Here is a 14,816-nt window from a genome sequence, read left to right on the forward strand (position 1 = left end):
TTGCGGTGCAGAACTATATTTATTTAGAGCAAAACATTATATCCTACATTAAAAAAAATAATTTTATCAAAACCAAATTTCAATCACAGTTACGTATGATTTTCCATTAAAGGTACATGTTGAAATTGCACTTTGCAGGTATCTTGATAGTGTCCTTTATAGTGCTCCCCACTTCAGCCTATGTTTTTATCAGCAGACACAGGTTCTTCCAGAGTTTTCTTTTGGCTTCCCTTCCGTGAATATTTGTATTTGTCTACATAGGCTTTAACCAGATTTGCCACTTTAGTAGAATTTACTTCTCCACTCTTACTATGACAAACCTATAAAAAAAAAGAAGGGGGAATATTTTTCTCATACTTCAACAGATTAAAGGAAAATAGCTTTATGAAAAACAAATATGCCAAAGAGATAACCAGACATTTTTTAATGTTTCATTATCTCCTGTTGGGTACATGTTTCGTTATCTCAAAAGGTAAAAAAACAGACAAGAATGGTAGAAGCTACCTCTTACTATTTTAATTAATTTAATTAAGCATTCCTTTATTAAAACAGGCATGTTCAAAACAATATGTACATAACTCCACTAAAGCTATAACTTACTTTATCTACCGCTTTCCGCACAATCTCTTTATATTCTTCCTTGGTGATATCTTTATTTTGATAAAATGGCTTAATGGCCAATTTTACCTCCTGTGCTGCTTTTTCTTGAATTTGCAATTTCTGATAAGAGGAAAATGTATAATTATTATTTGCCCAATCACGTACTTTCAAAAAAAATTCTTTAAAAATATAAAATTGAAACATTTACATTTACATTTACATTATTGCAAGGAACTATTCAAATATTAGTGTTATAAATACAAAATAGTTATTTACTAACACATACCAAACATTTCTAAAAATAAATATGAAATACTACCAGTAATTCAATTGGCACCAACATATTCAGACAGAACCCTTTAAATAATATTGGAATTTAAGACTATCAACAATAAATTCCCTTCACCACTTATACAATAGAAAGCTGTTATTTTTTCATCTTTATCATATACAGAATCATGTAAGTTGCTCTCAACTTTGAACTTGCCTTGTCTGTCTTCGAGCTATCTGCGCTGGCTTCCACTGTAACACTTACTTTGCTTTCTGCCAATTTTACAGCAGCATTAGAAGCTCTGCTGTGACTTGATGACGAAGTATTACCAGAACTTGGTCCCTGAACTGTTCCCACATTTCCTGGGGCTGCTGTCGGAGCAGGCAAGACTGGTGTACTCATGTTATTACTTACATGAGAAGCACTAGGAATACCCTGTTTTAAAGAGTTATCATCAGTTAATGAATTACTTGTACTCAATAGAAGTCTTTTAGTCACCTATTAGAAATAACATCAAAAAAAAAATCAAAGCAATCCAATACCTAAGTACTTAAGGGAAATGCATATTTCAGGTCATTTATATCTAAAGGACTCTGAAGAAAAATGAGTAACATTCTTCAACAGAGCCCCATTTAAATATTTCATGATGACTTTTAAAAAATATATATGTATTGTAATGTTCTGACAGCAACACTAAAACCAACAAGAAGCAGAGCAGCATTAATAACAGTATCTTTCCTACAAGGCTCTTGAGAGTAGATGCCCCCCCTTCAAAGATGGAGGAAAGTGAGACAGTGAAGTCAAATGACTTGCAGTAAGTTGACAGCAGAAAAAGATACAAGATCCCAAATTCCCACTCCCCTGCTCTTCCAACTCTTGCTGTCAGGATTCTAGAATTTCTGAGATGTAGACATGAAACTATAATCAACACAATGTTTATAGATTATTATTGAAATTTTTCTATATTTAAGAAGTGCCTCAGAGGCACTTTTTTCACATGGTAAATTCATGAAAATGAAACACAGAGGGTAATGGACGATGAACAGCTTTATCTGGTGTTTGAACAAAACAGTACAAGGTTTATCACAGTACCCAATCACAACAAGTTCCCACCCCCTGAAAGTCCAATAAATCAGGGAAAGTGTCCACCACTTGATTCTAGTTTGGCGCATAATTTGGTCTTTTTAACCTGACCAAGAAACCTGTTTGGGTATCAGCAACAGCCTGTTATGTAGCTCAGATTTGATACTATGCATTCAGTTCATTTTCTCATTTGGGAGTGGGAGGTTTGGGGAAGGACAGTGAAAAGGGGGTTATGAAGGTTTACCATAAACCTAACCGAATAAGTCACTGTGTATGGATATCCAGCCAGGAAGCCCTTTCTTGAACATCTGTCCCTAACAGCTAAATGTTTACAATGGCTATGTTGATTAAACTTGAGTTGCTGAAAACATACCTGCAATTGCTTTCCATCTGGCTGTGAAGCAATGTAGCTGACTTGCTGGGATGGAGGGGGAGGGGGTGGTGGTGGTGGTGGTCCCTGAGATACACTGGTGGGAGCAGCTACCTGCATGAGAGGTACTCCTGTGTGCAGATGCAAGGGCAGCTGAGGATGAATGTTAAACGGATTGCGCTGGAGATTCATCAAAGGAGCATGAACACCCACTGGATATGGGAAGATATTCATAGGCTGGTGTTGTGCATTCATTTGTTGCTGCATTACATTCATTTGTGGTTGCATCATATTTATAGGTAGCTGAGAACCATCACCTTGTTGGTTTGTTTGGTCTTTTAGGTTAGAATCTATCAAAAGAAAAAAGGCTTATGAAAAAAATTCATGTTACAAATTTCTTTAGCCAGAGAAACAAAGAACCACTGGTTACAATAAAATAGCAATTAACAGAACGCCTAAACCAATACCCAATTATTCAGTTTAATCCTGTCATTCCTAAATAACGTGGGTTGATTTTCTAACTGAAAGGAAACATTCAACTAAAATTATTTTAAAGCATAACTTCACACAATAACATCGGTCAACACTCACAAAGAATCAGTAGCTCAAGAAACTTCTTAAAGAAATAATCACATAAAATTTAAGATTACTAAATTAGAAGGTTAATCACTTTTTAAAAATCTGCAACAGTTTTTCTTGCAATGTTCCCAAGAAAAGTCAAGGAAAGATAAATCTTTCTTTAGCAGAGTGACTTATTTATAGGGAAACGATAAAAAAATTTCAAGTGCAGGGCTTCCCTGGTGGCACAGTGGTTGAGAATCTGCCTGCCAATGCAGGGAACACGGGTTCGAGGCCTGGTCTGGGAAGATCCCACATGCCGTGGAGCAATTAGGCCCGTGAGCCACAACTACTGAGCCTGCGCATCTGGAGCCTGTGCTCCACAACAAGAGAGGCCACGACAGTGAGAGGCCCGTGCACCACGATGAAGGGTGGCCCCTGCTCGCTGCAACTAGAGAAAGCCCTCGCACAGAAACGAAGACCCAACAGAGCCATAAATAAATAAATAAATAAATAAATAAATAAATAAATAAATAGAATTCAAATAAAACGTTAAAAAAAAAATTTCAAGTGCACACATCTGATATAAATGAAACAGAATTTAAATCCTGCATAGGACTATCTCAAATTCTTCTACTGTAGCAAATTATACTTAAAATATTTATGTCTTTGGCAAGGTTTGGGGCAGGCATGGGGTGGAAAAAGAAAATAAATATTGAAGTGTATATCTATTATACAATACAAAGTGACTTGTAAATAACTGGGATTCGCTTTAACATAAAACTATAAATAGGGATTATTTCAACTCATATAAATAAGGTATTAAATTTATAATCTCTTTCTTCAAATAAAAGTGTTGGTAAATAAACACGTTACCCTGTTCAGTTGTTTCCTCCTCTTGCCTCATCCATGCAGACTGTGGACCTGCAGAATTCCTCCCTCGTCGTGAATAGTAGTTTTGTACATCTGCTGGCAGAGTCTTTCTCACAGCCCAGCTAGATGCAGATGTCCACCCCGACCTATCTGCCGGTGTATCAAATGAGAACTCTTGCTCACTTTTCCGTTTATAGGGCTGTTCCACAAACTTGAAAGTCTCATTCCCTGAACTATTTGAATTCCCTGAGAGGGGTTTTCGGTTTTGCCACCTGTTTTCATTTTGATCTGTGTAGGCAAAACCACCTCTGTAAGCGCCTCTGCCACGGTTACCTCTACCACGGTTCGACATCCAACCTGAACCAAAGTTTTTATTCCAAGAATTCCCTGCATGTTCATTTCTATTTTCTTCCCAATGAGAATCTTTTAACTTTTCTGGATTTCTGGTCCTCGGATCAGGCCCAGAATTTATTTTTTCTGTTACCCAACTGGGACAGTCATTTCTATGTTTGTCAGCAGAATCTGAATCATCAGCATCTGGACTGATGTCATTTTTTTCTTTTCTTGTATTTTCATTCTGTTTCTCTGAGTCATTCTTTCTGTATCGATCATTTCCTCGTGGACATCTCCAACCATCGTTTGCCCATCTTTCCTTCCATCGAGGAGAATAACTGACTCTGTCATTTCTACCAAATGATGAACTCTTACTTTTTGTTCTAGATCTTGATGGTGACCTAGAACGAGATCTGGACCGAGACCACCTTCTGGTTCTCCTTTCTCTATCTCGATCTCTCTTTGGCCCATCTCTATCACTTTCTCTTTCTCTGCTCCGGGACCTGGATTTTTCTCTTGGGGAGGAATCTTTCAGTCTTGACTGAGATCTTCTGTTCTCTCTAGAAGTGTCTCTTTTTGGGGAGAGTGATTCAGATCTTTTGCCTTCCCTAGTGCTATCTCTTTTTGGAGATCGAGACTGAGATTTCCTCCTTTCTCGTGGGTCCTTTTTTGGGGACTGAGAACGAGATTTTCTCCGTCCTCTTGCAGATTCTTTCTTGGGAGATGGTGATCGAGACTTCCTGCTTTCTTTTCCAGTTTCTCTTTTGGGAGATGGAGACTGAGACCGCTTCTTTTCTCGTGCAGTGTCTTTGTTGGGAGACCAAGTTGTAGATGGAGAATGAAATCTAGATCTTCGAGTACGAGGCTTTTTGGCTTTATCTATCGTATCTATTGGGATTTCAGATGGCTGAGACACAGTTTCAACCTTTTCATTTGAAGGACCAGAAGATGACATATTCTTTTGGGAACTGTGCTCCACAGAATTTTCATTCAATTGTTTAGCATCAGCACTTACAGACGGTTCGAGTTCAGATTCATTCTGGTCACTGCAAAATGAATCACATTCCATAGGTATCATTTCATTATTGTCCTCACTAAAATGCTTCTGAATCAGTGCAACATGTGTTTTAGGCAATTCTGTAGATCTGGGATGTTCAACCAGAGATTCAGTGTTTTCTTCGAAAGATTTGTCCAATTTGGTGTTAAGATTTTTTTTTAATAAATTGTTTTCAGAGTCTTGAATACTATTGAAATTTTCATTCCCTGAAGTATCACATGTTGCAATTATTTCTATATCTTCATTTTCAACATGCCCAAGCAAATGAACCTCTGAGCTCTCAATAGATTTTTTGTCCACTGTTTGTATAATTCCACCCTCAGAAGATTCTAATTTGGGGCTGTCAATAAGATGTTCTGTTTTTACTGTAGAATCTTTATGATCAATAATTTTTACTATAGGACTCCCCATAAAGTTGTCTTCATTAACCGCTGACTCTGCATTCTCAGGGATCTCACCTAGGCTTGATATAGGTTGGTGTACTTCGATTTCAGATCCTGAACATGTAAGAAAATCATTTGGAAGATGATCTGTACATCCATCAGCTTTTACTTCTGATTCTGAAGGTAAAGCTATTTGGTCTTGATTTTCCAAAGGGTCACCTCCTTTTTCAGAAGTATTCTTAGAAATCTCACTTTCCAGACATAACATATTAGTCTCTATACCTGTATTCTCAACTTTTTGAATTTCCTCCTCCTCTCCAACTAGCACAGGAGGATCTTGGGTACCAGATTCAGAATATACAGATTCTACTCTTTCCTCTGTATCGTGGGTCTCACCATGTTCCTCACTTTCTTCTACTGGCTCACCGCAACTTCTCAAGCCATTAGCAGACTCATTTTCTACATTTATCTGCACAGTGTTACTACTTTCTACATCTGATTGATGTTCTTTCTCTAACACAGGTGGTATGTCAGATTCTACTATTTCTTCATCTACTGAATCACTGGAAGATGATTTTTCAGGGGGAGGTACAGAGCTCCGAAGTTTCTTCTTCAGTAAAGGTAGTTTTCTTCCTCTTCTTACAGACTTCCGTTTTGGAGCCTGTCTTGTTTGCTTTTCTGACTCACCTGAAGAGGAAACACTTACAGATGGATTATTACTATCTGGGGCATCACACCCAGAATTATTTGATACTGGGGACCTCTGAGACTGACTGACTGGTTCAGCTCTCGTGTTACGTGTAGATCTCCTTGTAGGAGTTGTTGCTGCTGGTTTTCGTCTTGATCCTCTGGTGTTTGAGGTACCAGAAGTTTGCTTCTTCTCTTCTCCTTCTTGAGTATGTGCTAATGCATATCCTTTGCAAGAAGTACCTAATAATACATGTTTTTTAAAAAGTAAGAAGTGTATGTTTCAAAAAATGATAATAGTTTGGCTTAAGCTTATTTTAGCATAAAATAGACATCTATAACAGAGTGAAACAAAATATACTTGTGAATCAAATTATAAATAAATGCATAGCTACTGACACCTGAGTAATACCAATTTTTTAGTGCTACTAAAATGAGTTATCCCAAGATTTGAATCCATGTGGGCAATTTTATAGGGAAAACAACAAAAGAAAATATGTTTCGTCTGATAACTGCCATTTGCTTAATGAATCACTAGGCAAAAGCAAGAGACAACAGCTATCCACAAATAGTAAAGACTCAAACTATTTGTTCATAATAGGAGATATTACTTTAAAGATCTATGGTTTGAACATTGAAGCCCTAAATAGAAAGGAGACTTCTAATCAGTTCCTCAAAGTCATGAAGCTGTAATTTCTTAAAAGGAATTTTCTAGTTGGGACAATTTTAAAGTCAAGTCACTGTACAAATATTTATAGAAATATCTAGGACTTACTATCTATACCTTATTTTACACTTTTTCTAAGTCATCAACACTCATTCTTTTTATGAGACTGAAAGAGGCTAATAACTTTTTTTAAACTAGAAAGAATTTCAAAAACTTTACCAAAATTTTCTAAAGATATGGTACTTGTTGGAAAAATAGTTCTTGGCAACACAGAGGAGGAGATGAGAGGAAGCACTTCTGTTTCAATATTCCAGGGTATAAAACTAATTCTGAAAATTCAAAAAAAAAAGACATTTTTGTTTAAATGGTTTAAAAATTAAACCAGCAATTTAAAGGTACTAATTTTCCAAATCAGGTTAGCGACATTAAAATACAGGGTGCTTAAATTATTTTTTGCCAAATAGCTAAAAATGTAAGCTCAAGGTTACTCATTGTTCAAAGATGGTTACCAACTGGCTGCAAAAAACAAAAACAAAACAGAAAACCTTTTAAAAGCATGTTTTTTGATAAATTAATAGCAAAGGGAGATCAAAGGCAACTTAATACATAACAGTTGTTTCTTGTTTAAAGAAGTTAATGCAAGACTTTGTCAAAAAATTTTTAGCCTTTTCTTCCCACCACTCTAAAAAATAATAAATTTGGATAATAAAATGCAGATAAATAAAATACACAAATGAAATGCACAGATTTTAAGTTCACAGTATGATGACTTTTGACCAACGTATACACCTGTATAACCTCCACCCCAAACAAGAAATAGAACACTTCCGCCATCCCAGAAAGCTCCTTCATGCCCCTTGCTCCAGCCCCCCTCCACTTCCAGGCAACCAAAGAGATAATTTAGTCGAGTTAATCAAATCAGGCTTTAAAGAAATTATCAAGGTCAAAGGGGAATCAGTCCATACATTTAAAAAAAGTAACAAAAACTGAAAGTAAAACTACATCACTTGAATTTTGAATGTGATAAACATTATGGATGTTTATCACATTTTTTATTAGACTTCTTTATGTTTTTACAGCATATATCAAGGCCAAAAACATCAAAATAAATACATTTTTAAAAAGGAAAAAAACCATCTGATGTCTATTGCTATGTTATATTCTAAAATCCCTCAATCTGAGGATGACGGCTCTTCAAGGTTCCCAGGGTCTCTATGGACCTGCTAAGACGCCAAAGTTTCTTCACTCACAACCAATCCACCCTCAGCTTCTTCCTACTCTGATTCATATTTTGTTCAGTCAGGTCTCATAACAAAAGACTATCTCACCCAGTCGAAGGTGAGATTCTGGAGTAGGAGGAAAGAAGCTTGAAGAACAATGTGCAACTTGCACATGTACAAAGAAAACAGCTCTAAGGTTTCATATTATACATATCTGGACTTTCTAATTTTACTTATGTTCCACTGTTATTCCTAGAGGGTGAAAGCCCTTCGCAGAACTGTATTACAGTGATATCTAAAAGTTACAGTATGTTACAGGAATGAATATAAAACTCTGGCAAGGAACTTGGTCTTTACATAGGAACCTGATTTAAGTATACATCGTGTACCTACCAATGTGTTAATAGCTTCAGAAAAAACTAAGAAAGAAAGGGCTAGATTATAGAAAGTCATGAATGTCAGGGCAAAGTAGGGACTTGATCAAGTAGTGATTTAGAATAACACTGTGGAGATGGGAAGTGTCATGATAAAATCAGTGCTTCAGCTAATAGCACACAGGGAAGACTGGAACGGAGGAAAAGATAGAAGAAGGATGGAAGATCTGAATGCTATTACTAATAATGAATCTTATCATTTGGGTGCTCTCCCTGTTAAAGTAATCAAATATCTACATTTATTAAACAAATAAATAAAATATTCTTTACTTTTCAAGGGGTTCTTTAAATAGGGGCTTTTCATTAGGCAACTGAAACACCAAAGTTGAATTAAACAAAACTTTCTTAGAAACATACCCATTGAATAAGATACCTCTGTGCCTTATTAATGATATCTTATGCACATGTTAGCATGCAGACACTTTAGTAAACAATTTTTTTTTTTTTACCTTCCAATTCCAGGTAATGTATCAGGAAACCATGACAATTCCAGTTCCTGTCTCTTCTGCCTAATCAACGCACTGATTTCATTGACTTCTATAAATTCTGTACTAAAAGATAAATTTTAGACCCTCATCAGAATTCCAAATATTTAAGTTCAGAATAACAACTGAGTTATACCATAAATAGCAGAAGTTTTTATACCTAGCATTATAAATCACATTTTTTAAAAAAAGAACATTTTTCTATTTAAAAACTTTCAAAATGAACTCATTCCTAAATTTTTTATATTATAAATCTAAATTGTACTAATCTGATTCATAAAAATAACACTTGAATTTCTATCTTGACAGAATTTTTAAAAAGTCAATTCAGACGAATAGCCTTATTATTGAGAGAAAAAAGCAACACTACTTCTATCCCATGAACCAAAGTTGCAGCAAGCAGTTCCAGCCAGAATTCTAGGTGCAATAGTTGCCACCTGAAGCTAAGTGTAAGACGAAAGAAGAAAGTAAAGGAAGGCATGGTTATTTTTGTAACCAAAAATGGGTACAGTTCGGTTTTTCAAAAGGCTACTCGGATGTAATTGTTTTCTTTGGGTAACTTGCCAACCTCTAAAATTAAATCACAATCTTAATCTGTCTCGTTCATTCAACCAACTCCATGGGATTTTAAAACTCCAACTTAATCTTCAAATTCCACAAATAATCTACTCACGATCTATAATGCCAGTTACTAAAGGATTCAAAGATGACTGAGTCTACTCTGAAAGTGTTCTGCTTTATTAGGTACTTCCCTCATCATTTAACAACTAGCCTACTTCTCTGTCACATAAAAACCTTGTGTAGAACAACTAAATTTATTATTAAGGAAAAGGAAGACCACTAGCATAGGCAGTCACTGCATAACAGAGGGTCACAAAGTAACAGGTTTCCCTTTGTTTATTTGCCAAAAGAAACAAAAACATAAAACAAGGTGCTTTCATAATGTTTGTTGAGCCAAGTTTAAATTTCTACCAAAAGTTAACTTTAATAACTAAAATATCAAATATAAAAAGCATAAATTAAAAGCAGAAAATACTAACCAGTAAGCTGTACTGGTAAAAGCAGATTCCCCAGTGTGACTACTAGAAGAGAAGATATTGGAGAAAAAATTTCTGAAGCACTGATTTGTACACGGATTTGATCTTTGAGGCTAGAAAAGTAAAGAGAGGTTGGTGTTACAGCAAACAAAATCTTTCCATAATAGGTAGGTAATATTGGGTTAGCCAAAAAGTTCATTTAGGTTTTTCTGTTAAATCGTACTGAAAAACCCGAACGAACTTTTTGGCCCACCCAATAGTTATATTTAAATATTTTGATATACATGAGGCACTAGAGTTATGTACCAAAACAATAATAGACTGTTATTAATCTAAGAAAAATATTTTTCTTTATTTCAACAAACCTTATTTGTCTTTATTATTGCATTTTCTTTTCCTCCCATTTCACTGTGTTTAGAGTTTCCTGTACAAAGACACAAAAAGATCTTGCCTTAATTTTTATTTTAAAAGGTTTTAAACGAGTATTGATACTGGCATATTGACAAGAGAAGGTTAAAATGTGTAGACAAGTTGTATTTAAAATAGCAGTACTTGCATTGATAAAATTTTTTTTAATGCTAATTTTATCTTGTTAAGCCACAGACAAAAGGAAAATATAAGAGGGCGCAATACAGAGAACTAGTGAAGCATGTAAAATTGCTATGCTCGGAGCATTAAGTATTAAAATTCTAGTCAATATTTTCTGGCACCATGTGCAAACTTAAACCGTCCTATAATGAAAAGCATATAAAAGAAGTCAAATTATTTAATATCAATAATGCACTTAATATATCCTTTCAAGTTATGACCTAAACAACAGGTACTGTTAACTCACCTCAAGTAGAAGCTGACCAGGGGAACTGGGGCCATCAGCCCTTGTCAACCATAAATTACCATTTGGCCACAGTCACCAATTTCAATTAAGTACCCTCCCCCTTCCTCCTCAAACTTTATAGAATTAGGAAAAGTAGAAGTGTTGATTAAAACAGCTTTCTGCTATGGCAACGTTTTTGGTTGTATTGCTTACGACTTATTTTTTGGTTTTACCTGTCCCATCTGAAAATTTATTTCTATGGATACATACTTCCAGGTTAAGGAAGATAAAGGAGGAATAGTTTCTGCTAACCACAAAAATTGTGTTAACATCTTTATAGATTACTGCTCTTGGTTTTCTTTATCATCAAACCTATGTTATTAGTCATCTCTACCTATCAATACACTTGTCTGCAATAAACTGCTGCTGGTACTGCCACTGCTCTCTCCTCAGAACTCTGGGAAAAGTTTACAGTACAATCAACAATTGGTCTTTCAATCAGCCAAACTTGTCTCACAAAGGCCCTACTAACTTTGTTCAAAGTAAATCAACCTGACTGACTGGGAGGCCTGTTTCCTGCCACTGCAAGATTGTAAGTATTTTGGGTTTCTTCTGTCAGTCCAGTTGGTAACAGTCTACTCTCTACTTAATAACATACTAATTTCCTTTTAAGTTACTACATAACAGCTGTATGGTTTCATGCCATTATCCATCCTTCACACATGTCCCACCCAGAACTGCTGTAACAAATGAAATTTCATGCTGGGGAGAGGGGTGCTGGATGAGTTCCAGGAACTTATTTTCCTACCCTTTGATGTATATTTAAAAGATGATACTGACTTTTTCAAGTGGTTAAAGAAGCCAGGAATAAAAATGTGTGATAGGTACCCAGCCACATTCTTAGAAATAACAATTTCCTTCAACTAGACTGAGAATTGCTGTGTTGTAGCTACACAGTATTTTTTACGCCCAAAGGGTGCTAAGTTGTTCTCATTCAGGTTTCATTCACTCAATACTGAATAAGTACGTACTGCTGACACAGCATTCCTTCACTTGGAAGCCTATGTCAAGAAGCCACCACAGATGAAATGCTCTCTGTGGGAAGAACTGTTAGTTTTCTGGCCAATGCTAAGTATGAAAATCTCGTCCAAAAGCTATTTCACATATTTCTGGGTAATTCTCAGGTGATTATGAGCAGCTCCAATGGTGGATTTATCTAAACTGTGGTTTCCTAGAGACCATTTCACAAGTTCATTCTACTAATCTATCCTTTGGACAGCAGTGATACATCTTTTCATTTAATTTTTATCAAAGTAATGCATGTACATACTTCAAGAAGTCAAACAACATTTCTAGACTTATTAAAAAAAAAAAAAAACTACAGCAATCCCCACTCCTGATTTCAGCTCCACCAAAGCACTCATCAAATCCTTTAGCTGTCTCCTCTCATATTTCACCTCTTTATTTCTAAATAACATGCTTACTCTACCTTGATTTTTTTGGTTTCAGATATTTTCCAATTTTTTTTTCTATAGAAGATAAAGACTTCTGCTCCTCTACCCTAATGTTCTTTTGATATATCAACATTGGACATAAGCAATATTACATAATTATAACTATACAGACATTCTCGGCTGAACCATGTACTGAATTACAATTACTTTTCTTGCACAACTTCTTGCTTCTCCTAGGGATAATGACTGCTTTGTTTTCTTTTTTCTTTAATTATATTATCTATCATTAACTTAGCTAACTCTACAACAAAAGTATAAATCTCCTCTTAATACACTCAAATACATCAATTCATCCATCAGGTTTGCTCCCCACTCTCTTGGAAATACTCTTCTTTTGTCTTGCTCCAATCTGAACTGACAACTCTCTAAACGCTGCTGTTCAACCGTCATTCTGAGACTATCCTCCATCATTGTCACGATCCCCTTTCTTCCTGGGTCAAAACTCATTTTATTATTTTTCTCCTTTCTCTGTTTCTTTTAGGAACTCATTTTCTGAATCTCACATTGTTCCTTTGTTTACTTTCTCATTAAGTGACACATACATATCCTCCAGTATAATTATAAGAGAGGATGTGTGAGAATGAATTTTTGAGCTCTTATGTATTTGAGAATGTCTTTATTTTGCCCTAACACTTGACTGATGGTTTGGTAGTGTACAGAATTTTCTAGGTTAGTAATTGTTTTCCCCAGAATTTTCAAGGCAGTGCTCCACTGCTCCATCTGTTGTTGCTGACAACATTCTTTTACACATGGTCTATTTTCTCTCTCTAGAAGCTCTTCAAATATTGTTATATGCAGAGTTCTAGGATTTTATAAAGCACTTAGTATAGTTCTTTCCTCATTTACTAGGTATTAGATTAATTATCTGGATACTCATACTCTACTATTCTGGGAAATTTTCTTTTGTTGTATTTTTCTTGATAAATTTCTCCCTTTTATTTTTTCTTTCTGAAATTTTAGTACTCAGTACTGGAACCTCATGAACTAATACCCTATCACCTCTTTGACTTCTGTCCCACTTTCTGAGGTTTCTAAGCTCATCTTCCACTTCCGTTCAATATTTTAAACTTCTACTATAATATTCTAAATTTCCAAAAGTTTTCTTTTTTTAGTCTTTTCTTGTCTCACTGATGAAATATCCCTTATCTTATCTCTGAGGATATTAATTTTCAAGTAGTTCCCTGTTTCCCAGCACTGGGTTTCTATCAGGTTCCTTTCCTTTGTCTCTTTATTGATCTCTATTATATTGGAGGTTCCCTCAAATCTCTGGTGATCCTTGATTGTTTGCGGGACACTAAAATACTGATTGAAGATGATGTGGATGGGTGGTCAGTGCCTTTCAATGGCTTTCACTGTAAGGTGAGCAAGCACAGATCTGGCTGCTTCATTCAGACACACCCAAATGGCAGTATCTCCAAGTCCTTTAGGCAAGACAGTATCCTGGAAGATACCTTCTATCTCCCACTTTGGGAACAAGCAAGATTGCAAGTGCTTTGGGAAATGATCATGGGTAGAGAACTAGAGGCCTCAACATCTGACTTAATTTCCTTTTCTTTACTGTTGTTTCCTCTACTCCCATGTGTGCTACAGTTTAATCTAGTTCAACCACTCATTCTAGAGAGTAAGCCTCCAGTCTTTGCCTGCATAGACTCCTTCCCCTACACTGGCCAGTAATCTGCAGGATATACTTCTCCTTTAAAAAAATTTAACCAATTCTGTTTTTCAGCACAACTGCATATACCTGCTTTCAGAGATAATAGAGGCCCCCAGACCCAAGACTAAGGTTCTATGGTACATGAACTGATTTGATTCTTAACCCCACTCTCTCCATGAAAGGTTTGGGCTTCAGCTTTCTGCTAAGACAGTTTACCATTCACCTCAAACAACCATTTTCAAGCTTCTACTTTATGGACATTTCTTATCTGCTGTCCCTCCTCTCTAGTTCTCTTATCTTTCTGGCTTTAAATTTTTATTTTCTTTTCATTCCTTTACGGTCATTTCCATAGGGTTCTAGGAGGGATAAGAGAATTAAACAGGTGCTCAATCTGTTATGCTTACCCGGAAGCTTATCTCATTCTTTTGAATTCAGTATATCCCAAAAGATGTTTCATGACAACATCTTTTTCTACAATACGAACCAGTATAACAAAGGCTCTGAGCTTAGAGCCTAGTACTTGGCAGGCACCCAATTAAAAACTTCGAAAAACTTGAAAAAAATTAAAGACACTAAACCGCATTGCTTCTGAAATCTAGCCAAGCAATCATAAAAAGACAGATAATATTTTCTCAAGAAGTTCTTTCATAAAAATAAATTTAAATTATCCTTTGGGCACCATGGTTCCTGCTCAGTCTAACTAGGTAAATACATAAAAATGTTCTTAATTTGCACAACTTCCCACTAACTCTACCTTCACCTTAACTTTCATCTTA

At 35.7% G+C, this 14,816-nt stretch overlaps 1 protein-coding gene across 5 annotated transcripts in view; it reads right to left on the minus strand.

Moving 5' to 3' along the window:
* SCAF11 (SR-related CTD associated factor 11) overlaps positions 1 to 14,816 on the minus strand; it is a 70,918-nt gene continuing 56,102 nt past the window's right edge. For 3 of the 5 annotated variants that reach the window (XM_082665615.1, XM_082665614.1, XM_082665618.1), the window contains 9 exons: positions 10,424 to 10,482; positions 10,062 to 10,171; positions 8,986 to 9,087; positions 7,102 to 7,211; positions 3,759 to 6,458; positions 2,328 to 2,674; positions 1,088 to 1,306; positions 601 to 720; positions 1 to 320 (listed from right to left, as the gene is read on the minus strand). In XM_082665615.1, coding sequence (XP_082521741.1) covers positions 174 to 320; positions 601 to 720; positions 1,088 to 1,306; positions 2,328 to 2,674; positions 3,759 to 6,458; positions 7,102 to 7,211; positions 8,986 to 9,087; positions 10,062 to 10,171; positions 10,424 to 10,482 — 3,914 coding nt within the window. In that variant the 3' untranslated portion in view covers positions 1 to 173. The remainder of the gene's footprint in view (positions 321 to 600; positions 721 to 1,087; positions 1,307 to 2,327; positions 2,675 to 3,758; positions 6,459 to 7,101; positions 7,212 to 8,985; positions 9,088 to 10,061; positions 10,172 to 10,423; positions 10,483 to 14,816) is intronic. The other 2 variants (XM_082665616.1, XM_082665617.1) reach the window with 2 other exon arrangements.

Source organism: Grampus griseus (genome assembly GCF_964374135.1).
Source record: "Grampus griseus genome assembly, chromosome: 11".
NCBI lineage: Eukaryota > Metazoa > Chordata > Mammalia > Artiodactyla > Delphinidae > Grampus > Grampus griseus.